General features: G+C 39.1%; 1 protein-coding gene across 6 annotated transcripts in view; it reads left to right on the forward strand.

Moving 5' to 3' along the window:
- Positions 1-27455, forward strand: part of LOC127446682 (indian hedgehog B protein-like) — a 53214-nt gene that overhangs the window by 17067 nt on the left and 8692 nt on the right. For 3 of the 6 annotated variants that reach the window (XM_051707814.1, XM_051707813.1, XM_051707816.1), the window contains 2 exons: positions 15739-15919; positions 17757-17839. In XM_051707814.1, the coding sequence (XP_051563774.1) occupies positions 15739-15919; positions 17757-17839 (264 nt within the window). Of the gene's footprint in view, positions 1-15738; positions 15920-17756; positions 17840-18179; positions 19113-23652; positions 24499-27455 lie in introns of those variants that run through there. The other 3 variants (XM_051707818.1, XM_051707817.1, XM_051707815.1) reach the window with 3 other exon arrangements.

Genomic DNA, 27455 nt, shown 5'->3' on the forward strand with positions numbered 1-27455 from the left:
AAGGATCCTTGCATATGTCCCTGGTCTGTCCAGATGTTGCAAGATATGATGCAATCCCATGTTGACTGCATCATCCACAGACCTGTTTGCTCGATAAGCAAATTGAAGGGGATCTAGAAAAGGCCAAGTGATGTCCTTCAGATGGGCCAACACCAGTCTCTCAAATGACTTCATGACCACAGACGTCAGAGCAACGGGTCTGTAGTCATTAAGTCCTGTGATTGTGGGTTTCTTTGGGACAGGAATGATGGTGGTGTGTTTGAAGCAGCAGGGAACTTCACACTACTCCAGTGATCTGTTGAAGATCTGTGTGAAGATGGGGGCCAGCTGGTCAGCACAGGATTTTAGACAAGTGGGTGAAACACCGTCTGGGCCCTGTGTTTTCCTTGTCTTTTGTTTTCGGAAGCCACTGCACACCTCCTCTTTACAGATCTTAAGTGCAGATTGAGTAGCAGGAAAGGGGAGGAGGGGGGTTGCAGGAGGTGTTAATGTTTGTGTGAAGTGAAGATCAGAGTGGGTGTGAGGTGTAAGACTCATTGGTCCATCTCTTTACAGTCTTTACTACAGGTTTAGCTGATTTTAGTTTCTGCCTGTAGGTCAGAAGAAGATGAACCAGACAGTGATCAGAGAGTCCCAAAGCTGCTCTAGGGACAGAGCAATGTGCACCCTTTATTGTTGTGTAGCAGAGATCCAATGTATTTCTGTCTCTGGTGGGCCATGTAATGTGCTGTCTGTATTTTGGCAGTTCACGGGCGAGGTTGGCTCTGTTAAAATCGCAGAGAATAATATTAAGTGAGTCCGGGTATTGTTGTTCCATGTCTATGATCTGATCAGTTAGCTGTTGCAGCGCTGCGTTCGTGTATATATATATATATATATACAGTATACACAGACACACACAATTTGCAGGAAACTGATCAAACGTGCTCTCCTAAACCGCTCTCTCTTCATTTCGTTCTAGGAAAATCAGTTCGTTTGGACAGTTCGTGTAGCTATATGAAGATCTACTGTCCTCTCCCTCTCATATTAAGCATTGGGAAGTCCGATTCATTTTAGTAAATCCATTTGTTAGGATGATTCATTTAGATGAACCGTATTAAAGGATGATTTGTTTCACACAGAATTATTTTCAATTACAGAATTAGTAAATAGGCTATGTTAAATTTATACACAATAACAATAGTAACTTCCATATAAAACAAGGAGTCAAAAATAATTTTATTTCTTGTATGATGGGAAGCAGTACTTTTTGGTTATTGATCGGGTGTCCAGGAGTTTAACAGGGCCAAGGTGGTAACCATAGTGGTTAGCACATGTGCTCCTTTTAAAAATGGAAAAAAGAAACAAAAATAGTTTTTTGGGGAGTCTGTAGTTGGGGATAATGTTGGTGAGCAGCTATTTAAAAACATTTAACTATAGCTCAGCCATTTTCCAATAACAAGCTACTTTTTTTTTTTTAATGAGTGTAGCATGACAAAACACAAAATCGGCCGCGACCCGTGCTCCAATTCACACCGGGGTTTCGTGGTGCGGGTCCGGCGACACATCTAACTCGCACCAAACCCTCCCCGCTCCGTTCCTGAACCTGTAAAGATGCCAGCAGGTAGAGCCCGGTCTCCCGAGGAGAGGTGCACTCTGTGTTTAAAGGCAGCGGTGATGAGGCTCTTCATTGGGATAATGCAAGCCAGGGTGACGATGATCCACGGGAAGGGCATGTCGTTCCGTCACAGCTGGTATAATAAATTGTGTTTCTTTATCTCAGATTAAGCTAAAAACGCAATTATATCATCTTGTATAGCTAATGCGCATGCGTGTTCTCGAGCTGATTGACAGGCAATTTCTGTATCTAAAAGGTGATTGGCTATTTTACCTGTAAGACGGGACTTCCTGTCTGCATCCGTTGACCGTTGGCTGCTGTTGGCGTTCCAATTTCTCCCATTCATTTTATTAGAAGTGGCCCATCTCTGCTTAATAGTCTCTGTTTTGACAAGCAGGAAATGTTCATGGAACAATGACAGTCCTTGAAATGGTTTATAAGGGTGTTTTTTAGTTTTACTAGTTGTAGTTAGTGAAAATGTATATGCTCAAGTTTAATGCTGTCACCATAATAGAGCGCAACAGTCTAGTTCTGGAAGACCGTGAGCTGCAAGGTTGTTAATCGATGATATATGCTTCTGTTGAAGCCATCAGGCCACGCTATTTTTTAAAACATTGTGTTTAATAGCAGAATTCCTGCTTAAGAACCACACAACCCATGTTGCTGAAGTGCAAAGATCCACCAATCAGAGAATTGCAGCAAACAAATCGGGCCAAAAGCCAGCAGTGTCCGCCCAATCCCATGACGCAATCGAGTCTCCCTACACTCTCAAACTACTTCTATATTGCATATACAGGTATATACTGTATCAGCCACAACATTAAAACCACCTGCCTAATATTGATTAGGTCCCCCTCGTGCCACCAAAACAGCACCAACCCTATTCTTCTCACCACAATTGTACAGAGTGGTTACCTGAGTTACCGTAGACTTTGTCAGTTCGAACCAGTCTGGCCATTCTCTCTTGACCTCTCTCATCAACAAGGCATTTCCATCCACAGAACTTCCGTTCACTGGATGCTTTTTATTTTGGCTCCATTCTGAGTAAATTCTTGAGACTGTTGTGCGTGAAAATCCCAGGAGATCAGCAGTTACAGAAATACTTAAACCAGCCCATCTGGCACCAACAATCATGCCATGGTCCAAATCACTGAGATCACATTTTTTCCCCATTCTGATGGTTGATGTGAACATTAACTGAAGCACCTGACCTGTATCTGCATGATTTTATGCACTGCACTGCTGCCAGACAGTTGGCTGGTTATTAATCGCATGGATGTTTGTTGGTGCCAGGTGGGCTGGTTTGAGTATGTCTGTACCTGCTGATCTCCTGGGATTTTCACACACAACAGTCTCTAGAATTTACTCAGAATGGTGCCAAAAACCATTCTACATCCAGTGAGTGGCAGTTATGTGGACGGAAATGCTTTGTTTTTGTTTGTTTTTTTGTTTTTTTGTTCCTTTTTCACCCAATTTGGAATGCCCAATTCCCAGTGCGCTTTTTTAAGTCCTCGTGGTAGCGTAGTGATTCACCTCAATCTGGGTGGCGGAGGACAAATCTCAGTTGCCTCTGCTTCTGAGACCATCAACCCGCACATCTTATCACGTGGCTTGTTGAGCGCGTTGCCACGGAGACATAGCACGTGTGGAGGCTTCACGCCATCCACCGCAGCATCGACGCTCAACTCACCACGTGTCCCACCGAGAACAAACCACATTATAGTGACCATGAGGAAGTTACCCCATGTGACTCTACCCTCCCTAGCAACTGGGCCAGTTTGGTTGCTTAGGAGACCTGGAGTCACTCAGCACACCCTGGGATTCGAACTAGCGAACTCCAGGGGTGGTAGCCAGTGTCTTTTACCACTGAGCTACTCAGGCCCCCTGGAAATGCCTTGTTGATGAGAGAGGTCAACACAGAATGACCAGACTTGTGGCTTTGTTAGGAGATGATCAACATTATTTGCTTCACCTGTGAGAGGTCAGAATGTTTTGGCTCATCGGTGTGTGTGTGTGTGTGTGTGTGTGTGTGTGTGTGTATGTATGTATATATATATATATATATATATATATATAAAGTGCATATATGTGTGAATGCCTCGTGAAAATTCTCAGCATAGGCAGCCAAAAACTGGGAAAATCCTGGAAGGGTGGCAACCATGCTGCTAGGCCATGGCTCAGAAAGCCTCGCGATTTTTAACAATACTTGCTGTGTGTCCATTGAAAAGAGTGTGGAAGGTTTTTTTTTCTTCTTTTTTTCAGAAATATCAAAGTCATTTGACTGCTGCTGTCTCGCAATACAATGGTATATTTCACTCCACACTGAAGAACCACTTAAGACCCAAGTCAGAATTGAAATAAAGGTGTATTCGGGAAAATGTTCTCACTGAAATGCCAAACAAACATATCAAGTCTCTGGAAAAATTTAGTCCGTTTTTGAGATTCCTGATGGCCAGAAGCCTGGATTGGGATGTGTGATTGTTAAATACAAGGGTAGACAGATTTAATTTCCCACCATCCCCTTAAAAGAATGAGTGGTTAAGTGTGTGATGGTCTCACAGTGTTTAAAGCACATTTGTCTGGTTATCGTTAAATGTGCCCTGAGTTTGAGTTGTGTTCAAACAAGTTGTGTTCAAAGGACGGAGATTGTCTGCCCAGCACTGGTGACGCACACATTTTGGGGGAGAGGAGAGTGTGATCATTTCATTTGTGTTTTTGAGTGGGTGTGTACTGTACTTGATAAACACAAAGATTTGTTTTAGGGTCCATATTAGTGTGTGTGGTGTCCTGTGCTGGTCTTTTGGGGCTGAATGTATTTGTGTAAATGTGTTTCAATGACGCATACTGTTGGTTTTTTGGGGCTGAGGCATAAGAAGAAAATATTTTACCGGGTGAGTTGAGAAACCAATTTGGGTTTGGCAGTGACGGAGTGACCCTTCCCTCTGCCACACCGGGCCATCCAGTTTACTGTACTTAAGTTCCTGTATCTCAGACATAGACATATGCATATACATACATTTCTTTCTTTCATAGGCTTGTATTTGTTATTATTGCCAAGTTATTATTACCATATAGAATCAGCACAAGAAATTACCATCTAGATTTTAAATTTTCTGAAGAAAATATAAGTGGTGCTAGCCCATGCAAAACTCGCAACCACGATGCTAGAGTTTTAGGGGCGGCTGGCAGAGCATTGCTAGGGTGTTCTGTGTTTTTGCCATGGCATTGCTAGGCGGTTGCTAGGGTGTTCTGGTGGTTGCTTACTAGCCCATGTCAAAAGATCCCACCCTGAGTCTATCTTCTGGTCCCTGCGTATGGCTCAGGCAGCAGATCCAACCTTCAATTTAAGTCGATGGGATCATTTTGCCCATTTATCATCCGTCAGGTGAAAATCATCAGTCTGATTGCTTTGGAAAGTAATAGTACATCTCTCCTTGACAAGCCACGTGATTTGAGGTATTGTTGATGGCTGTAGCGTAAATGGTTTGGGACGAGTTCCACACAGAGGTATAAAACTTAGTGTTAGGGGCCGTAGCGGCGGTAGGATTTCCATTTTGGGTGGGCCAGTCAAAGTTGTGGGTTGGCCAAATGTTTTTTTACAATGGGTATCTTTTATTTCTGTTTGAACATATTCATTGGAATTCAAGTATATTCAATTTTTTCAGTTGCAAAAACTTGCAGTATTAGATCAAAGTTGCTCTGCAGGTGGCAACCAGAGGTCAGGTTAACCATCATTTACCAAATTTTAGAAACATTGATGGATAACATGCTACTTTCCATACACAGCAATGATGTAATTAGTTGCTGTCATTATTAGTAATGCAATAATAACACATTGCTTTTAAAATTTGAAGTTCCAAAAAGAATATAAAAGGCAGCATAAAAGTAATCCATATGACTCCAGTGGTTAAATCCATATCTTTAGAAGTGATATGATTGGTGTGGGTGAGAAACAGATCAATATTTATGTCCTTTTTATTATAAATCTCCACTTTCACATTCTTCTTTTGTTTTTAGCTATTTGCATTCTTTGTAGATCGCCATCTGTTTGGCAGGGAGGAGAATTTATAGTAAATAAAAGTACTTAAATATTTTTCTGTTTCTCACCCACACCTGTCATATCGCTACTGAAGAAATGGATTTAACCACTGGAGTCATATTGATTACTTTTATGCTGCCTTTATGTGCTTTTTTGAGCTTAAATGTTTTGGTCACCATTCACTTGCATTGTATGAACCTATTCTTTTAAAAATCTTCATTTGTGTTCAGCAGAAGAAAGTCATACACATCTGGGATGGCATGAGGGAGAGAAAATGATGAGATCATTTTAATTTTTGGGTGAACTATCCCTTTAAAATGGATTATGGTGTAGTCTGCTGCTTTTTCTCTACTCTTGTGGCTCAAGGACTTTTATGATGTTTTTTAGATTTCTTTAATCTCTGATCTAAGATCAGTATTTGGGCTCTTTTTCTTTTGCCTTTTTGCTGTCTCTTCTTGGTACATGCGAAACATCACCAGCTCAGAGTGGAACTGCTGGATAAATAATAAGAGGAGTAGGTTTTTCAGTGTCTTACTGAGACACTTCTTGCTTTAGTGTATGATCGTAGAAAGCAAAACGGGACAATATTAATTCATTCAATGTACAGTGTACAGCCCCAACAGTTAAAAATGAATGGTATTGCATTTGATACCAAAATGCCAATGCAAGTGTCACCTGTAAACAAATGATGATAGATTTTCTTAGAACTAACTTCTCTTTTCTGAGCAATTCTTGCCTGTCCATATTAACTAGTATGGACATATCCACTAAGTTTGACAACCACGGAGTCCAAATACCGTTTGCCTTCATTTTCAACACTATATCTATTGTTTTATCATTTCAAACCCAGCAAACTTCTTTTTGTCAAATGTTTTGCTTGAAAAGTGTGCATGTATTTTATTTCTTTTAAAAGAACAGCACTTGCATTGATATTTTTAAGTGTGACTTAAAGCTGAAGTGTGTCATTTGTGCTACACCAAATGGAATTGCAAAAATAAACATTAGCTGCGAGTATGCATCAAAAAACAGTGCCAATGGAGTAGGGTGTCTGAACCCTCAGTATAAAAAAACATTTAAAAAAAGAGTAAGATTAAGCAAGAAATACATGGATGACCTACTGTTTCCAGCGAGATTCTGAAATGCACATCAACTGGACACTTTACTATGCCATGTGCTTAAATGAGTACATTATTTTTGTGGTTGCTGTTGCTGCTATGTCATTTGCAACCTAAAGAACTTCCAATGCAGTATCAAATACAGTACGTGATTTCGGACGCAGTTTTGGTTTTTTAAACCGCTTTCTGAATACACTCTTCATCTGCCATTGCTTAAACTAACAGATAGTCCCACTCGAATCTCATGTCAATGGTTGACGTCACGCTAGATGTGTCGCTCAAAACAAACAGAGGAATGTTGAAAGTGCCACAGAGCCGCAGTGGTTACATCTTTCAGGAAAATCAACCTACAAATGGATTACTTGTATTTGTTTCTGCATATTAAGCTGAGATAGGAGAACATTTGAACATCCCAAAAAAATACACCAACTAAAAGTGTCCAAATACTTTTTTGGGCCTCTGTATGTAAAAGAAAAAAGAAAGATTGTTTTTATTGTTAGCCATTAGGCACTGTCAGGTCTCATGCCTTAATTCCAGATAAAGCTGAAGATGTCTTCCTGTAACTGAAGCTCTTTGATCCAGGCCTTCATAATCACCCCGAACTGATAACCATGAAACCCATTCAGAACTGCTTCTAGAGGCCAAATGTAGGGATGCAGATCTTTTTTTATGTTATTCCCCCGTAGTTTTCCACAGGGTCAGGTCTGATCTGTAATTAGTTTAGCTGTAGCAGGGCTGTGGTTTTTACTCTGACTTCTTTGAAGCCCTGAGAAGAGTCGCACTGCCAGCCAGAACAAAACTAACACACAGTCTCTCGTAAGTTAAATGGAATCGTAAGTCATGTACCCTTTCATTGACACAAAACCTGAATTGTGTTCCATTTAACTAATATTATCAAATTTTCCTTGATATTTTGACAGATAAGAGGTAATTTTACTATTAAAACATACTGTAAATATCAGAACTCAAAACGTAATCTCCAATGCAATAAAAGCATTAATTGAAGCTAAGTTTCCAAAAAATGCCTCATTCTCTACTTCCTCGACTTCCCTATGTCACTAGGGGGCCCATTAATTCATGACTGCCTCTACAGCGAATAAACATCAACGCCTACTTTACATCATCGCACCCTATGTCATGACCCCTTTAAAGGGATAGGTCACCTAAACATGAAAATTGTCATCATTTACTCACCCTTATGTCGTTTCAAACCCGTGTGACTAACTTTCAGAGGAAGTTGATAGTGACGCACTTTAAAGCTTTAAAAAACACCAAAAAGTGTCATAAAGGAAGTCCATGCAGCTGTTGCATCATATTCCAAGTCTTCTGAAGACATGCAACCACTTTGTATGAGGAATAGATTGAAATCAAAGTCATTTTTCACTCTCAAATTAAATCCTTGATCAAATCCTGTAAACAGAGCACACATCAAAAATTGCAACACGTCAGTAACATTAAACCTCATTGGTTTTTGTGTCATGACGTTTGGTCACAAGATGCACAAGAACCAATGAGGTTTGATGCTATTTCTTTAAAAAAAATATCCTTTTGTGTTCTACGAGATTATTTTAGATTTTTTATTTTTATTTGGAGACCTAGTATTTTTATTTTAAAGCTTATGAAACTTTTTCAGTGTTAAAATACTTTATTCTATCACAGCTTAAAATGCAGAGACAACTATAAGTAAGCTGTAAACACTGTGGAGTTTTAAAAATGTCTGTTTAGAGCGACCCGCTTAGACCTGCCCCAACAACGTTTCTCAACCAGTGGCGTGAGTTGGGGGTGGGACTATCTGGTGGTTTGTACAACAGCAGATGAGAGGCATATTCGGAAAGCGGTTTAAACAGTGTTTATTTTTGCAGTTCCGTTCGGTGGCACTAGTGTTGCAGAAATTACACTCTTCAGCTTTAAGTTTCAGTTAAATTTCAGTAGGTTTAACAAACCAAATCAAAATCTTTCCAATTACACCCTGGGGTATGTGTACCCCTGATTGGAATGTGGGAAGGGCTGAAGAAAATGTAAAAATAGAGAGCAATAAGATAACTATTAAATCCAGGAAAACAGACTAGTAGGGAGTGAGAGAGAGAGTGAATTGAAAAAGAGGTAGTAGATATTTTGAGGAAGGGGGTTTGTCTGAATGCGAGTGAGGACAGATTTATGGAGGACTGTAATATGAAGCTCTTCTTTGGGTTTAATCCATGATGCTCGCTTAAGACTTCACTTGCTTTTATTTGTTTCCTTATAGATTGTGTGTGCATGACTTGTGTTTGTGTATTTGGCTCAGAATCAGGCAATAAAGGAAAACACAGTTTCTTTCTGTCTGGTATTATACATTGGGAAGAAAAAGTATGTGAGCCCTTTCAAATTGCCTTCATTAATGTATGAATTTGTCTTAAAATCTGGTTTGATCTTCATCTATGTTACAATAATGAAAAAACAGAAACTGTTTTAACTAATAACTCACAAATTATTGTATTGTTCTTGCACATATTGAATACATCACTCATACATTCACAGTGTGGATTGGAAAAAGTATGTGAACCCCCAGGCTAATGACATCAGCAAAAACTAATTCGAGCCAGAAGTTGGCAGACCTGGCATTCAATTAATGAAATGAGATTGGAAGTGTGCGTTGAAGCTACTTTGACTTTATAAAAGGCACTAAAACATTTTGAGTTTGCTATTTACAAGAAGCATCGCTGACGTGGACCATGCCTTGAAAAAAAGAGATCTTAGAAGACCAATTATCAAGAATTGTTGCTTTGCATAAACCTGGAAATGGTTACAAAGTTATCTCAAAGAGCTTAGATATTCTTCTGTCCACAGTTAGACAAATTGTCTATAAATGGACACGATTTAGTACTGTGGCTACTCTTCCTAGAAGTGGCCGTCCAGCCAAGATGACTTGAAGGACACACCGCAGAATGCTCAATGAGGTAAAAAAGAACTCTCGAGTGACAGCTAAAAAAGGAATAATTGGAACTGGTTAACACATCTGTTCATGAGTCTGCTAGATGGAAAACATTAAACAGGCATGGTGTCAATGGCAGGACACCACGAAGGAAGCCGATGCTTTCCAACTAAAACATTGCTGCACACCTGAAGTTTGCCAAAGACCACTTTGACACTCCACAATGCTACTAGAGAATTGTTTTGTGGACTGATGAAACTATGGTTTAATTGTTTGGGAAGAACATGCAGCTCAACATATGGTGTAAAAAGGACACCGCATACCACCATGAAAAAATCATCCCAGCAGGGAACTTAGGTGGAGGGAGCATCATGACTTGGGGCTGCTTTGCTGCTTCAGGGCCTGGACCACTTGCCATCATCGAGGGAAAAATGAATTCCCAAGTTTATCAAAATATCCTACAGTATAATGTCAGGGTTGCTGTGTGCCAGCTGAAGCTCAGAAGAAGTTGAGCGATGCAGCAGGACAATGACCTTAAACATTGAAATAAATCCACTACAGAATGGCAAAAAAAAAAAATGAAAATCCACCTTTTGGAGTGGCCCAGTCAGAGCCCAGATTTTAACCCAATTGAGATGCTGTGGAACGACCTCAAGAGAGCCATTTATACCAGACATCCTAAGAATATGGCTGAGCTGAAGCAGTTCTGTAAAGATGAATGGTCCAAATTTCCTTCTGAACATTTTGCAGGTCTAATCCACAGCTACCGGAAACGCTTGGTTGAGGTTATTGCTGCCAAAGGAGCATTGACCTGTTATTAAACCCAAGGGTTCACTTTTTCCAAAGTACTGTGAATGTTTAAAGGGATGTGTTCAATAAAGACATGAAAGATTATTAAATAAAGATAATTGTTTGTGTGTTGTTAGCTTAAGCACATTGTGTTTGATTGATGAAAATGAGAACACATTTTATGACCAATTAATCCAGAAAACCAGCTAATTCGAAATGGTTCACATACTTTTTCTTGCCACTGTATTTACTGTTACAGGTTTAGGAGGTGACGGTTACATTTTTGTCTTGTTAGGAATTCACAGTTTATCGACTTTAATGGGTACAAAAATTGTCTTTGGGGCCTGCATGTCTTTGGGCAAATTACCAAATGATAATTTTTATGGCCTCGTGTTGCACTACGGGAAGAGAATACTATTCGTTGGGTGGTTCCAAATTATTGTGAGCAATAAGACTTGAACACACTTCCTCATTTGCAAAGTGGAAGCTTCTAATTGTAGCACTGAATAACTTCTCTGGAATATTCCATTAGAGTCTATTGATTTAAAGTTTAGCATGAGGCCAAAGCAGCTCTTCCACAAACCACTAAAAACCAGCCAAAGCTGTTTACCAGCTATGAATAGGTGTATCAACAACACATGTGAACAACATTTTCCTGCCCTCAATAGACACTCCCCCTCTTTGAAGCACACAGGTGACGGCCAATCATATTGCTGTTTGCCTTACATTTAATCAATTTCAGAAGCAAAACTTAATTGATAGATTGACATGGCAAGAGGAAGAATAAATGGAGGGATCAGGAGAGAGGAGAACTGATTTTGGGGAAACAGGAAGTGCACACTCATGAACTGTGGCTTCTCAGCTCACATTGCTCTCTTTGTCCTCAAAGAGGAACTCAAAGCTACATTTATTTTTCATGATATTTAAACAAACAAATAATAAAAATAAATCAATGCAAACCCCAAACGTCCACACGTATATTTAGGGGCCCTTCATTTAGCTAGCGGTCACCAATCTCACCAGGTCAATATTTGGGGAGCTAATTTTGAGAAGTTGTCCTCTCTTTTGTGAAAGAGAATGTGTGAATGCAGTCATCTTATTAACATCAGTACTGTTACCCTGTTAAACTCTGTCGCACTCTTTTTACTTTGTAGGGAATCGTTTGGTTATTTACACATACAGAGTTCCACCTTTGGCTTCTCTGATTGCTGCAGTATTTGTTTTAAATTTTGTCAGTTCTTCAAAGTCAGAGTGAACTTGCATTATTATATCAAGAATCGTTCAAGACTGGGTAAATCCAAAGTCCCTTTCAAGGCAAGTCATTCCACTTGGCGGTCATCTTAGGAACACTCCTGGGGAGCTATATTCTATGTATAGCTGTAAAATCTGACAACAATAATAAAATAAATTGTTCTTTTTTTTAGATCAGTTCACTCTTAAAAAAACGCTATTTTTCAGGCTGGTCCAGCTAATGCGCATGTGCATTCTCGAGTTAGCTGACAGGCAATGTCTGTATCTAAAAGGTATTTTGCTCTTTTACCTGTAAGGCGGGACTGCCTTTTCTACATTTGCCATATTGGGCTTTCCAATTTCTCTCATTCATTTTAATACAAGTGCTCTGTCTCAAGTTAAATAGTCTCTGGTAAATCTCACAAAACTTGTCCAGGCCACCTTTCACTGCAGAGTTAAATTAATATATGGTTTGCATAAGCACATTTTCCCCCAAAATTCTCATTACCATAATGAGTCTAGAGTTTTTTGTATTTTTCCATAATTATTAACTGTCCAGTTTTTCTCATTAGATTCTCATTACTATAACGTCATCCCTCATTGGTCGTTGCGCATTATGTGACCAAACGTCACGACACAAGAACCAGTGAGGTTTGATGTTTTTAACATAATTTTTGCTGAATTTAGTTTAAAAGATGATTGTACAACAGCATCTTTTTTTCCAGTGTTATGTTAATGAGAATCATCATTAAAAACAATGGGAGTACTAGTAAATGTAAACCGTCCGTTACGGTAATGAGAATTTGGGAGGTAAAATGTGCTTAGTGTCCAAAAAATTATGTCACAATGCAAAAAATCTTTATGGTCCTAAATGTAGGTTTCTTCATGCAAAATAAAATGACATTTTTTAAATATATATAGATATATTGATTTGGGATCAAATATGATCAGGGCATTTGCTTAGCAGCTTTCATGACTATCACCCTACTATAATTTAAATTGGATGAAGATCAAACCAGATTTTAAGACAAATTTATACATAAATGCAGGTACTTTTTTCTTGCCACTGTATCCATATATTCACACACACCCTCACATATCCATATATATATATATATATATATATATATATATATATATATACACACACACACACACACACACACACTACCGGTCAAAAGTTTTGAAACACTTACTCATTCTTTATTATAATTTTTTTTTTTTTTTTTCACATTTTAGAATAATAGTAAAGTCATCAAAACTATGGAATTATATAAATGGGAATTATGTTGTGACTAAGCAAAATCCAAAATAAATCAAAATTGTGTTATATTTTAGCATCTTCAAATTATTCACCCTTTGCCTAGAATTTGCAGACATGTACTCTTGACATTTTCTCAACCAACTTCTTGTGGTATCACCCTGGGATGCTTTTTAAACAGTACTGAAGGAGTTCCCATCTATGTTGGGCACTTATTGTCTGCTTTTCTTTATTATTTTGTCCAAGTCATCAATTTCAAAAACTTTTTTTTTTTTTTATTAAATTTTAGTTTTATAATGAAATAAATTAATATGGTGGCACAATTATATTTTTGTCTACAAAACTAGTATCAAACATTTAAGCATACGCCTTCAGATCATAAGATTTTTAAGATCATGAGAAACATTTCAGTCAAGTGTTTCAAAAGTTTTGACCGGTAGTGTGTGTGTGTGTGTGTGTGTGTGTATATATATATGTATACATATAATGTGTGTGTGAGGGTAGTGGCAACAAAAAGTACCTGCATAAGATATTTAGGTTTTTCAGAGAATGTTTTTTTAACATGTGTATTTTGTCTGACTGTACTGGCAGAGTTTTTATAGTCAAAACAAGTGAAAAAATCTACCAGTGCTGAAGAAGTAATCCAAAGTATTTAGAATACGTTACTGTAATCTGTAGTGGAATACATTTCAAAAGTAACCCTCCCAACCCTGTGTGTATATATATGTATATACAGTGTAAATTTGATTAACAAAAATTATATTTATGATTTCATTAAGTGGAAAACATGACTTGATTGTTTGATAAGCAGTGTTACATGTTCAAAGGCCTTGTTGAATGTGTGCCCCAGCCTGCTTGTACAATTGTCCCTTACTTATTTTAGCTGTCAGAAAAGCTGAAATCACTCATAATATTCATAATAACATATTATTCTTCAAATCAGTCTGATAATTGGATTAAAGTCTTATACTGGTGTGGGGGAAACAATCCCATCACACTAAATGTATTTCTGCTGCAGATGCATGTTAGAGCTGAGATTCCACATGCATCTCATATCTTGTCACTGAATAACTTGTATTTTTCAAAGCAGTCTTCCTTTAGCCTTTATTCAAATAACTGGGGAAAAAATATTAGTTGTAGAATTTTTGCTTTTATTTGAAATTAGAAAAAAAAAAAAAAAAACATCCACACAACTTTTTAAGAAAATAGCCAAATCTATTTGATATTTCTTTTCATTTTCCACATGGAAATGAATAAGTAAATACAGTAACCGGCATTTGTTTTCCCCTATGGTAATTCACACCCTATAGATAACCGGTGTTAACTATGCCAGACATTATATAATTTTATAGACATAATTTTAGTCTTAGCTGTGGGTTTAAAGGAATTTTTAAAACTTCCATTTTTATAGATTGGGCAATGTTTTAAATCACAGAGGATGCTTTTTTTTTTTAATCATTGCATTTTTGTCAAGTAACATTTAGATTTGGATATTTAAAGCTTTGAGGTGCTTGAAAAGGATGATTAAGGTACCTTGAAAATGCTTGAAAAGTTCTTGAATTTCACGCTTAAAAAGCTGTACGAACCCTGCTTGAAGGACTCAATGGAACTGGTTAATATCTCTGTTCATGAATCTACTATACAAAAAACATTAAACAGGCATGGTGTCCATGGCAGGACAACACGGAGGAAGCCGCTGCTTTCCAACAAAAGCATTGCTGTGTGCCTTAAGTTTGCCAAAGATCACCTTGACACTCCACAATACTACTGGTAAAATGTTTTGTGGACTGATGAAACTAAGGTTGAAATGTTTGAGAAGAACACGCAACACATCCCAACATAAAAACATCCCAACGGTGCAGTACGGTGGAGGGAGCATCATGATTTGGGGCTGCTTTGCTGCTTCGGGACCTGGACCACTTGCCATCATCGAGGAAAAAATGTATTCACAACTTTATCATGATATCCTACAGGATAATATCAGGGTGGCTGTGTGCCAGCTGATGCTCAGTAGAAGTTGGGTGATGCAGCAGGACAAAACATCAAAGTAAATCCATTACAGAATGGCTTCGTATAAAGAAAATCCACCTTTTGGAGTGACCCAGTCTTTAACCCAATAGAGATGCTGTGGACTGACCTCAAGAGAGCCATTTACATTAGACATTCTAAGAATATGGCTGAGCTGAAGCAGTTTTGTAAGGAAGAATGTTACAAAATTCCTTCTGAATGCTGTGTAGGTCTAATTCACAGCAACCGGAAACACTTGGTTGAGGTTATTGCTTTTATTAAATCCAAGGGTTCACGTACTTTTTCCACAGCTCTGTAAATGTTTAATGGGATGTGTTCAATAAATACTTGAAAGATTATAGTTGTTTGTGTGTTGTTAGCTTAAGCACATTGTGTTTGTCTGTACTTTTGACTGATGAAGATGTCACATTTTATGTAACGCAGAAAACCAGCTAATTCCAAAGGGTTCACATACTTTTTCTGGCCACTGTGGTAATGTGAATGCAGAGGTTGCTGCTGCATATGCACATTACATTCACACATCCATATATACACATATACCCACATATACCCTTTTTTAAGGAAGAAAAATCATAATAACTGCAGTTAATTTAAAAGGTGTACAGAGTTTTTCTTTCCATTTTTATGTCTTGTTTTATATCTAAAGAAATTTATATTACTTTGCCCAAGACATTTCTCTGCAGAGACAAAGAATTTAAAATGAATTGAAATGTTTTCTCTTTTTTTTTTTATTGAATTGGTCATTCTTTCTCTTTTACGTCTCTATAGACTATTCCACAGATGGGTGTGCTGCTGGACAGTTTGGATTTTGACTCAGAGTTACAGGCCCTGTATGTGGCCGTGAGCTCGGGGAACACTGCGCAGAAACGTAAACACTCTCCTGACAGCAGCCCCACTGCCGAGGACAACCACGTCCCTGATCATCAACAAACCAGTGATGTTCCCAAAGGTTATTGTCACACACACACACACACACTCAGCTTTAGTATTTAATAGTGCCGTCAGTTGATGGCAATTTTTAATCGCAATTAAAAGAATTAAAGAAAATGAATTATCTTAATTAATCGCATGCATTAAGGCGTTAATTCTGACAGCTCTAGTGTTTCACTTTATAGGAATGGGTTATTGAAATAACAGGTTATAGAATTCACCCAAATATGAAAATTTTGTTAATTCCAATCCAAATTCATCCATGAAGCCCAAAAGGAGAATCTTTGAAGAATGTCCTGGTCACTCTTATTGAAAGTCAAAGGGAACAGACCTAAATTTAAGTCATAATTCACCAGAATTCCACCAAATAAGGTGCTTCAGACATGTTAGGGCAAGTTTGACGTCAGTGTCATTGGCTCTTGCGTGTCTGGTGACCAATCACCATTTGACAATCACGTAATTTTCAAACCTTGAATAGTTGTCTTAGTGGCCTGGGTAGCTCAGCCAGTATTGACGCTGACTACCACCCCTGGAGTCACGAGTTCGAATCCAGGGTGTGCTGAGTGACTCCAGCCAGGTCTCCTAAGCAACCAAATTGGCCCGGTTGCTAGGGAGGGTAGAGTCACATGGGATAACCTCCTTGTGGTCGCCATAATGTGTGGTTCTCGCTCTCAGTGGGTGTGTGGTGAATTGTGCGTGGATGCCGCAGAGAATAGCGTGAAGCCTCCACATGCGCTACGTCTCTGCGGTAATGCGCTCAACAAGCCACGTGATAAGATATGCAGATTGATGGCCTCAGATGCGGAGGCAACTGAGATTCGTCCTTCGCCACCCGGATTGAGGCGAGTCACTACGCCAACACGAGGACTTAGAGCGCATTGGGAATTGGGCATTCCAAATTGGGGAGAAAAGGGGAGAAAATCAAATAAAAAAATAAAAAAGCTTGAATAGACATGGATGTTGAGGATATTTGCGAGCTATAAAGGAGGGTAAGATTTTCAGTGAATAATTACTTAAATTTCAGTCTGTTCCACACATAAAGCTATTGTTTGGCATCTGAAGTCATCAGATTTAGCACACAAGTCATATGGACTACATTTATTGTACACTATATGGCCAAAAGTTTGTGGACACCCCCTTCTAATTAATGAATTTGGTTCCTCCATTAAATCCAGTAAAGAAAAATCTTAATGTTTCTTTATGTAATGGCTTGGGATTTGTGTGCTTCCAAATTTGTGGCAACTGTTTGGGGATAGCCCTTTTCTGTTCCAGCATGACAATGCCCCTGTTAACAAATTGAGGTCCATAAAGAAATGGTTTATTGTGTCTGGCGTGGAAGAGATTGACTGGCCTGCACAAAGCCCAGACCTGAACCCCACTGATCACTTTTGGGGTGAACTGGAACAGCAACTGTAAGTCAGGCCCCATTGACCAACATCAGTTCCTGACCTCACTGATAGCCTTGTGTCTGAATGAGAGCAAATCCCTGCAGCCATGTTACTACATACAGTATAGTGGAAAGCCTTCCCAAAAGAGTGGAAGCTGTTGTTACAGCAAAGGGGGAAACTGATGCCTAATGTTTTGAAATCAAATGTTCATCAAGCACATATGGTGTCCACAAACTTTTGGCCATATAGTGTACTTTTGTGGCGCTTATTTGCATTTCGGAGCTTGACAGCACCAGTCTCCATTCACTTTTATTATATGGAAAAGAGCGGCCCAGATTTTCGTCAAAATGTTTCATTTTTTATTCCATGGAAGATAAACAATCATATGATTTGGAATGACATAAGGGTGATTAAATGGATTAACTTTTCCTTCAAGAGAGGTATTTATTTGGTTGGTATGCTATGCAGGTGTGGGGTCCTCATTGGCTTCTCAAGAACAAATTGATGTCAAAAGACCATCAGGAAGAACTCAGAAAGCTGACAGTGAACAGGTTTGGTCTATAATTCTTCCTTCTGCCATGTTACTTTTGTTTCTACCTTTATCCTAAATCTTACCCTGTCACAATTCAATGAAATAAATATTTGATTAATGCCTTTGGTCGTGAACCCTGTATTTTGGAATATGTGTGGTTCTTTCAACTGACCATTTAATATCCTTAATGGACCTTGAAGCCCACATTGCCCTCAGGCTGTTCGAGTTTGGCCACTATGTTTGTTTTTAGAGATTCAACAAAAAGGCCTGTGTGCTTCAAGTTGATTTACGTGTCAATCTAAACAGGTTACAAAATGTTTAAAAAGTTGATCATCTTGATAAACTTGTATTGAATCCAGCATATTCCGTTCAAGGAAATAAAACCAACCTCTCGGCCGAAGAAGAAGAAAGCTATGGGGCTCTTCCGGTGACTATTCACACCTCTCATGCCAGATTACTACTAATCATGGACACTTATATTTTCAGAATGCTATATAAACATACTTATTTTATTCTTTTAATGTTAGATTTTAGTTGTTTAAAAATGTTATAAATGGTTTTTATTCTGTATGAAATTTGCAAAAATGTGTGTGTCTTAATAATAATGAATAAAATATTGCTTTCCTTAATAGAAGTTCTCTAGTTTATTGGAAGGGGTGTTAATCAAGCATATTAGCAGAATGTGAAAAATCAACCGATGACTATTTTTCTCAATTTGCTGCATGATGGAGCGTCACTTCCGTAAACCCTTGTGTTTTTCCTTTATGTCGCTGTGATGCATTCTCACTGCCTAAACTGTAGTGTCCCGTTGCATGTTGCACACAAAATGGTCAAGAACTTTCCAAAATTAAAGGTGAATAAAGGTTTTTATCAGTCTGCTGGGAGGCAAAGATGTGTTTACAAGATACTGGGCTACTACAATAAACGCTTTAGAGGAAAAAGTAGTCACTGGATTTGGAAAAGAGCTTGTGACATCAAATCTTACAAATATTGGAGAGTTTTGTTTGAGGCACTTAGTAGCAAGTAAATGGGATATCCTAAAGTACAACTGTACTGTATATTCCTTTTTGTTTTTTGAGTCATGTTCCATGAATCTATGGTATTTTTGAACGAACAGAAATTCTGACCACAAAGCCAACACTTATTTTCCACTAATTTCTTCAGTGTTGTCAGTACTACCATTGACAGAGACTACTGTGCTTCTGTTTGTTGAAAGAGCTACCATTTCTTTGTATGGTGGTCTTTTATTGTGGAATTTTTGTTTCAAATTTTGCTGTCTTAAAAAAATTAAAAGATTTAACTGTAGTTGTCCATTGTATATGTCAGCCAGATCTTAGCCAGAATAAGCTACAAAGTAGACCTGATTTTAACATTTGAGCTTTGCAAGGTTACTCTGGGGCGTGCTGTCTTAAATATGAAGTTCATGATGCTTTAAATCTAGTTAGGGTTGATAGTAGGGTTTAGATGATCTCTTTTTACTGTAGTGATTTTGCTGTGTACAGATTATTTTCTGATGACTGGCCAAATCACTCTCTAATTAAAATCTACTCAGGAATACCAATGTCTTCTTCAAGCTGTCAACGGTGTGGTCACACTGGACTAGAGAAATGTCTGCACCACTAAAAGAGACACAGTATCACTTTGTAATAGTTCTGGAATTTAACTGATGATCCATCCTCAATGAAGAAGCCACCAATGTTATTTGAACGACATTAGAGTTTTTTAAGAGACTCGGGAGGGACAGTGTGCAGTGATGGTTGTTGCCGGGTGTAGTCACTCCAGTGTCTGTTAGTGAAACTAGACTTTACCATTCACCGCTTTTAATGGAGATGTGACTAAGTTCTGTTCTGGTATTGTGCTGCCTGTCTGTGTGGAGTTTATTTTTTAATGGAATAATTTCAATCAAACATCCTGTACAGAGGTAACAAACCTATAAATCAGAAATTATCCAAGTTTTTCAAATAAAAATAACAATTCAATTGACAATTGACTTCAAAAGTAAAAGTTGAGAAATACAATTTAAATAATTTATTTAGCCTAAAATATTGTACATAAAAAAAGAATACAATTCAAATAATGTAGTTACAATCAGTGTACACATTGCAAAAATATTTTATATGTATATTTAAAATATATATCCAAAATATATTTTTTTATTTTTACTTATTTTTATTTTAATTGCCACTTTCAGAAGTCAAGTACATTTAAAAAAACAAAAAACAAAAAAAAAATCTACATTTTTTTTTAAACCTATCTGGTGTGGCCACCAGTTGCATTAAGTACTGCAGTGCATCTCCTCCTCATGGACTGCACCAGATTTGCCAGTTATCGCTGTGAAATGTTACCCCACTCTTCCACCAAGGCACTTGCAAGTTCCCGGACTTTTCTGGGGGGAATGGCTCTAGCCCTCACCCTCCGATCCAACAGGTCCCAGACGTGCTCAATGGGATTGAGATCCGGGCTCTTCGCTGGCCATGGCAGAACACTGACATTCCTGTCTTGCAGGAAATCATGCACAGAACGAGCAGTATGGCTGGTGGCATTGTCATGCTGGAGGGTCATGTCAGGATGAGCCTGCAGGAAGTGTACCACATGAGGGAGGAGGATGTCTTCCCTGTAACGCACAGCATTGAGATTGCCTGCAATGACAACAAGCTCAGTCCGATGATGCTGCGACACACCGCCCCAGACCATGACGGACCCTCCACCTCCAAATCGATCCCGCTCCAGAGTACAGGCCTCGGTGTAGTGCTCATTCCTTCGACGATAAACACGAGTCCAACCAGCACCCCTGGTGAGACAAAACCGCGACTCGTCAGTGAAGAGCACTTTTTGCCAGTCCTGTCTAGTCCAGCGAAGGTGGGTTTGTGCCCATAGGCAACGTTGTTGCCGGTATTGTCTGGTAAGGACCTGCCTTACAACAGGCCTACAAGCTCTCAGTCCAGCCTCTCTCAGCCTATTGCGGACAGTCTGAGCACTGATGGAGGGATTGTGCATTCCTGGTGTAACTCGGGCAGTTGTTGTTGCCATCATGTACCTGTCCTGCAAGTGTGATATTCGGATGTACCGATCCTGTGCAGGTGTTGTTACATGTGGTCTGCCACTGTGAGGATGATCAGCTGTCCTTCTTGTCTCCCTGTAGCGCTGTCTTAGGCGTCTCACAGTACAGACATTGTAGTTTATTGCCCTGGCCACATCTGCAGTCCTCATGCCTCCATGCAGCATGCCTAAGGCACGTTCAGGCAGATGAGCAGGGATCCTGGGCATCTTTCTCTTGGTGTTTTTCAGAGTCAGTAGAAAGGTCTCTTTAGTGTCCTAAGTTTTTATAACTGTGACCTTAATTGCCTACCGTCTGTAAGCTGTTAGTGTCTTAACCGTTGCACAGGTGCATGTTTATTAATTGTTTATGGTTCATTGAACAAGCATGGAAAACATTGTTTAAACCCTTTACAATAAAGATCTGTAAAAGGGACGTTTCTTTTATGCTGAGTTTATATACAGTATATACAGTATACAGTGGTAGCCAAACATATTGGCACCCTTGGTAAATATGAGCAAAGAAGTCTGTGAAAAAAAAAATCTGCATTGTTTGTCCTTTTGATCTTTCATTAAAAAAAAATCACAAAAATCTAACCTTTAAAATGGGAAATATCTCATTATTAAATAAATATTTTTCTCCAAAACGCATTGGCCATAATTATTGGCACCCTTTTATTCAATACTTTTTGCAACCTCCCTTTGCCAAGATAAAAGTTCTGAGTCTTCTCCTATAATACCTAATGAGGTTGGAGTACACCTGGCAAGGGATCTGAAACCATTCCTCCATGCAGAATCTCTACAGATCCTTCAAATTCAGAGGTCCATGTTGGTGGACACCCTCTTCAGTTCACCCCAAAAATTTTCTATGGGGTTCAGTTCAGGGGACTGGGATGGCCATGGCAGAACCTTGATTTTGTGGTCAGTGAACCATTTTTGTGTTGATTTTGATGTTTGTTTTGGATCATTGTCCTGCTGGATGATCCAACCAGGGCCCATTGTAAGCTTTCTGGCAGAGGCAGTCAGGTTTTGATTTTTTATCTGTTGGTATTTGACAGTCCGTGATGCCATGTACCCAAACAAGATGTCCAGGACCTCTGGCAGAAAAACAGCCCCACAACATTAAAGATCCAGCACCACATTTAACCGTGGACATTTGGTACTTCTTCATCTCTGTGTGCGCCAAACCCATCTATGGTGTTTGCTGCCAAAAAGCTCTTTTTTATTTATTTATTTTTTTTTTGCTTCATCTGACCATAGAACCTGGTTGCATTTGAAGTTCCAGTAGTGTCTGGCAAACTGAAGACACTTGAGTTTATTATTGAATGAGTGCAGAGGCTTTTTTTCTTTTTTAAAACCCTCCCAAACAACTTGTGGTGATGTAGGTGATGTCTGATATTTTTTTTTAGACTTTCTGACCCCAAGACTTAAATAATTTTTGCAATTCTCCAGCTGTGATCCTTGGAGATTCTTTGGCCACTTGAACTATCCTCCTCACTGTGCGTGGAGACAATATAGAAACGTGTCCTTTTCCAGGCCGATTCTTAAGATCTTCAGTTGATTGGAACTTCTTAATTATTGCGCTGATGGTGGCAATGGGCATTTTCAATGCTTTGGCTATTTTCTTAAAGCTACTTCCCAATTTGTGAAGCTCAACAACCTTTTGCCGCACATTAGAACTATATTCTTTAGTTTAACCCACTGTGATTGATGATTAAGGGAATTTGGCCTTTTTGTTACCTCGTATTTATACTCCTGTAAAACAGGAAGTCATGGCTGAACAATTTCATGTTCCTAGTCACCCAGGTGCACTAAAAAATGTAAAATATGAATGGGAATATACTTCAGATATATTTTACTCATAAGAATTTCTAGGGGTGACAATAATTGTGGCCAATGTGTTTTGGAGAAAAATATTTATTTAATAATGAGATATTTCCCCTCTTTCATTTGTTTTACTTCGATTAAAGGTTAGATTTTTGTGAATTTTTTCTTGAAATTGTTTTTGAAAACAATGCAGATTTTGTTTTCACAGCCTTCTTTGCTCATATTTACCAAGGGTGCCAATATTTTTGGCCACAACTATATACATCTATATGTTCATTTAAAAATGTGAGTTATATTTATTAAAATAAAATAAAAATAAGAATAATATATAGGCAGTTGACTTTCAAAAGTAAAAAAAAAAAAAAACATTAAACTGTCAATTGTCTTTCAAAAGAAAAAGTGAAAAAAAACAACTTAAATGTAATGTAATAAATAAATATATATTTTTTAAAAATCAATATGATAACTAAATAATTTAATAACGATAATCAATAAAAAAAAATACATTTAAAAATGTACATAAATATACAGGAAATCTTAATTATCTATAATTGGGGAAAAACTTTTAAAAAAATTAAACCTTGTAAATTTGAGATATATATATATATATATATATATATATATATATATATATATAGTTAACTATTTTAAAAACAATGAGAATCTCCATAGGTGTGTGTGTATGTGTGTGCGTGTGTGTGTGTGTGTGTGTGTGTGTGTGTGTGTGTGTGTGTGTGTGTGTGTGTGTGTGTAGGCTACACACGTGTTCTTGCACACGCACCGTTGACAGGCAGTAGAGCGTTTTCTGCTAAGGTTCAAAGGACTCCAGACATCAGGGTCCGAAAGTTCAGACCTGTTATGCGCCTCCTGTTTGCCTCGCGTCTTGACAGGTACAGGGCGAGAGCGGTGCTGATAAAGTGCGTCTGCCCAGAGGGGTGGAGAGGAGGGCAGAGACAGACAGAGGGCAGGACTGGCAGGGTGCGGTCTGCTTCAGTAGCATCTGATTTCGGGTCACTTCCATTTCCATCTCAGCTGAGAACCGGCGTGCGCCACAGGGCAGCATTCAAAAAGTCAAGCCGGGAGCCAGAAACCGCTGCGGGGACACACTCTGACCGCGACTCTGCGCAACCAGGACCCGCCTGCAGGCGATTCTCAGCGCGCTTGCCAAGATAAACGGAACTTCTCTATTTATTCCCCCTGTCTCCACTTGGACTGAGAGAAAGCGAGTTTTACAGACCTGAGAGGAGGATCAGCGAGCTGGCACCAACTCCGCCATCGATAAAACCGCCCAGGGACCCGTACGTGTCCGGTGCCGGGGTGTCTTTCCGTGCGCAAAAAGGATGGTGAGCGCCAGGTGCTCCGTACTATCACCGTCCTAATAGACTGGTCCTCCTCCCCCTCCGGTGATCTTGCGTGGGGACAGAAGCTGAGATTAGGGGGAGGAGGGTTACTTTACTATCATCTTCACCATCTTTGACACTCCAACTTTTGGAGTGCCCGGTGGCACCGGTTGGTATGAGACTCTCCACAGCGGTGGCGCTCCTCACCGGGTTCGTCTTGACTTTCTCGCCGGCGTGTGACAGCTGTGGACCGGGGAGAGGTTACGGAAAGAGACGGACTCCAAGGAAACTCACGCCTCTCGCCTATAAACAGTTTAGCCCAAACGTTGCCGAGAAAACGCTCGGAGCCAGTGGGAGATATGAGGGGAAAATAACGCGCAGCTCAGAGCGCTTTAAAGAACTGACACCCAACTACAACCCCGACATCATCTTTAAGGATGAGGAGAACACAGGTGCAGATCGCATGATGACGCAGGTGAGCGGGCACATGGGCTTCTGGTGCGCTTCTCACATAGAAATGCATGCAGGTCAAAAGTGCGCAGAAAGCTCTGCTAATGATTAATTTGTCTCTAAGATTGGAATTTTATACATTGGAGACAGTTCCCTTGGATCAACATGTAGATCCAAGATCCTTGCGCATTAGTTCAGGGTGCTAATAATGTGGGGACAGAGACCAGAGTTTTTCTAAAAGTTTGAAAATCCTTGAGTTCTTTCAGAGAATATGGTAAAAAGTGAGATTGTTAACTTGTCATTTAATTGAGACTTTCATCCACTTAAAGACACTTATAACAGGGAATCTGCATGTGGTTGAGTGTCTTTATCAATGGTGCAATGGTAATAGTTTATGGAACAATTACTGTTGAGTTCGAACCTGCAATCATTAAATTACCAGCCAAAACTTCAAGCCATAGACTACACCACTCTGGTGTAGCAGCCAATCAATTGGGCCTAGCTAAAAGATTATTCCAGCTTACTTAAACTTAATCAACAGCATTTGTGGAATAATGTTGATTATAACCAAATTAATTTTGACCTGTCCCTCCAAAAATCGAGGTTACAGTGAGACATTTACAATGGAAGTCAATGGGGCCAAACTGTAAACGTTCAGATACTCACTGTTTCAAAAGTATAGCCACAAGACGTAAACAATATGCTTGTAAACATGATTTTAGTGCGATAAAATCGCTTACTAACCTCTGTTTAAAGTTATATCCAATTTTACAACTTGGTTGCCATGACGACCTAACCCCGCAAACCCTGTAATCCGGTAAATTACTATTTAAACAACTTTACAGCTCAAATAATACACGAGTTTTAACAGAAGAATTCATGTAAGTGTTTTTAGAAAATTATAAGCTTCACATTTCCGCCTTTAAACCCTCCAAAAACTGGCCCCATTGACTTCCATTTTAAGTGCTGTGCTGTAATCTCGATTTTTGCTTCTTTTTTTTTTAAAGGTAGGATGAGTTTAATTTTTCTTTTTGGGTGTGCCACAAATATTGTCAATTGAGCTTAACTTGTATTAAGCCTGGAATATTAGCCTAATTTAATACGCAGGTGTCATTTTTGCTCATTTGGTGAACAGTTGTTATAGACATTGAAATCCTTGAGTTCATTCAAGGTTTCCCCTCTTCATTCTCTATAACAGAGAATATGAGGGCAGGCTTCGTCAAATTAAAGACACAGCAGGCTAGTCGTCGGGTTATTTTATAACATTATATTTGAACTCTCTCCCACGAGGCTCTTGCTCAATTTATGTGAATGAATGAACGCAAAAGGGGTGCCTGTCAATAAAATGGACGGGAAGGGAAACCTGAAACGTTTAATTACAACAGTGCCTTCGCTGTTTTAAGCCCGATTGGAAAAGATAACATTAAAACGGCACTTTTAGATTTGGCATGACCTGCGACTGTTTAAATGTTTATCCGTATGCTTAAATGGCATATAGGCCGACCCCCCTTCTTTGAACCGTCCGATATTTTTTACGATGTTGATGTGATCCAGTGTGGAATTTATTTGACTCCAATCTCCCCCTCCTCATGAGTGTATTTATATCAGCTCCTTTCCTCTGAATGGCCACACGTTCATGTCCCGGTGTCCCACGTGGGAACCGAAGAGGGCGCGTAGATCTCGCCCCGTCTTCACCCCCTCACCTCTCCGCGCTCGTTTACCTGACCTTCACACGATTTATGAGGGCCAGGCTGCGGCGACCGCTGGAGACAACCTCTGGTCTGTGTTTCCTTTTTATTCTGTTATATTTTTGTTTGTTTTTGTAGCAAACGTGTGTAAAAATAGCATTTAAGCCTTAATTACACACACATTTTCCTCCACCTTATTTTTGATTCAGCGGGAACGACGCTCTCATACAGGCGCGAGTGTTCGGGGCCCCGGGCCGTCGGCGCGCGCAGGGTGAATGTTTGTGTAGCCCGCGGTTAGTGTGAAAGCTCTCCTCCTGAAATCCCGTCGATCTCTGCTTTGAGAGCTAAACTAACAGAGTTCATGGGCGGATTTATTAAGTCCAGTTAACTTTTAAAACCGCAACTAAATAAAACCAAAATAGTAGCTGAAATCCACAACGACATGTGAATAAGCATCTATTACAGCTTCACGAGACTCTGTTCTTATCATCCAATCCGGGTACATGCTCAGATAAATGCTTTACTAAGTTATATATTTATATTCACATTTTTCCATTCAGATGGAGTAGATGTTCTGGCATATTTGAAATAATGCCAAATGCACATAGTTCTAGTTAACCATAAACTAGTTTTTCTGTCTGCAGGTCACTGTAAACCGGTGCTACAGTCTTTGAGTTTATCATTCCTGGTCCTTTTAAGACTCACTGGAAAGGAATCAGTGTCTGGGAGCTCATTGTTTACCTTCACAAAGAATTTCAGGAAGGGAAAACTTTCATTGAATTTCAGGAAGGGAAAACTTTCATTTTTTTTAAACACTGATTAGCTCTCTATCTATCTATCTATCTATCTATCTATCTATCTATCTATCTGTCCATCTGTCTATCTGTCTGTCTGTCTGTCTGTCTCTCTGTCAAAAAGGGAAAGTAGCTCTATTGCAAATACTAAACCACTACACTTGAAATCAACTTAAAAGTAAAGTTCACCCAAAAATGAAAATTATTTATTATTTACTCACCTGCATGCCGTCCCAGATGTGTATGACTTTCTTTCTTCTGCTGAACACAAATGAAGATTTTTAGAAGAATATCTTAGCTCTGCAGGTCCATACAATGCAAGTGAATGGTGGCCAGAACTTTGAAGCTCCAAAAAGCACATAAAGGCAGCATAAAAGTATGACTCCAGTGGTTTAATCCATATCTGCTGAAACGATATGATAGGGTTGGGTGAGAAATAGATTAATATTTAAGTTCTTTTTTTTTTTTTTTTTTACTATAAATTCTTCTCCTTGCCCAGT

This window comes from Myxocyprinus asiaticus, chromosome 9 (assembly GCF_019703515.2).
Source record: "Myxocyprinus asiaticus isolate MX2 ecotype Aquarium Trade chromosome 9, UBuf_Myxa_2, whole genome shotgun sequence".
Lineage (NCBI taxonomy): Eukaryota > Metazoa > Chordata > Actinopteri > Cypriniformes > Catostomidae > Myxocyprinus > Myxocyprinus asiaticus.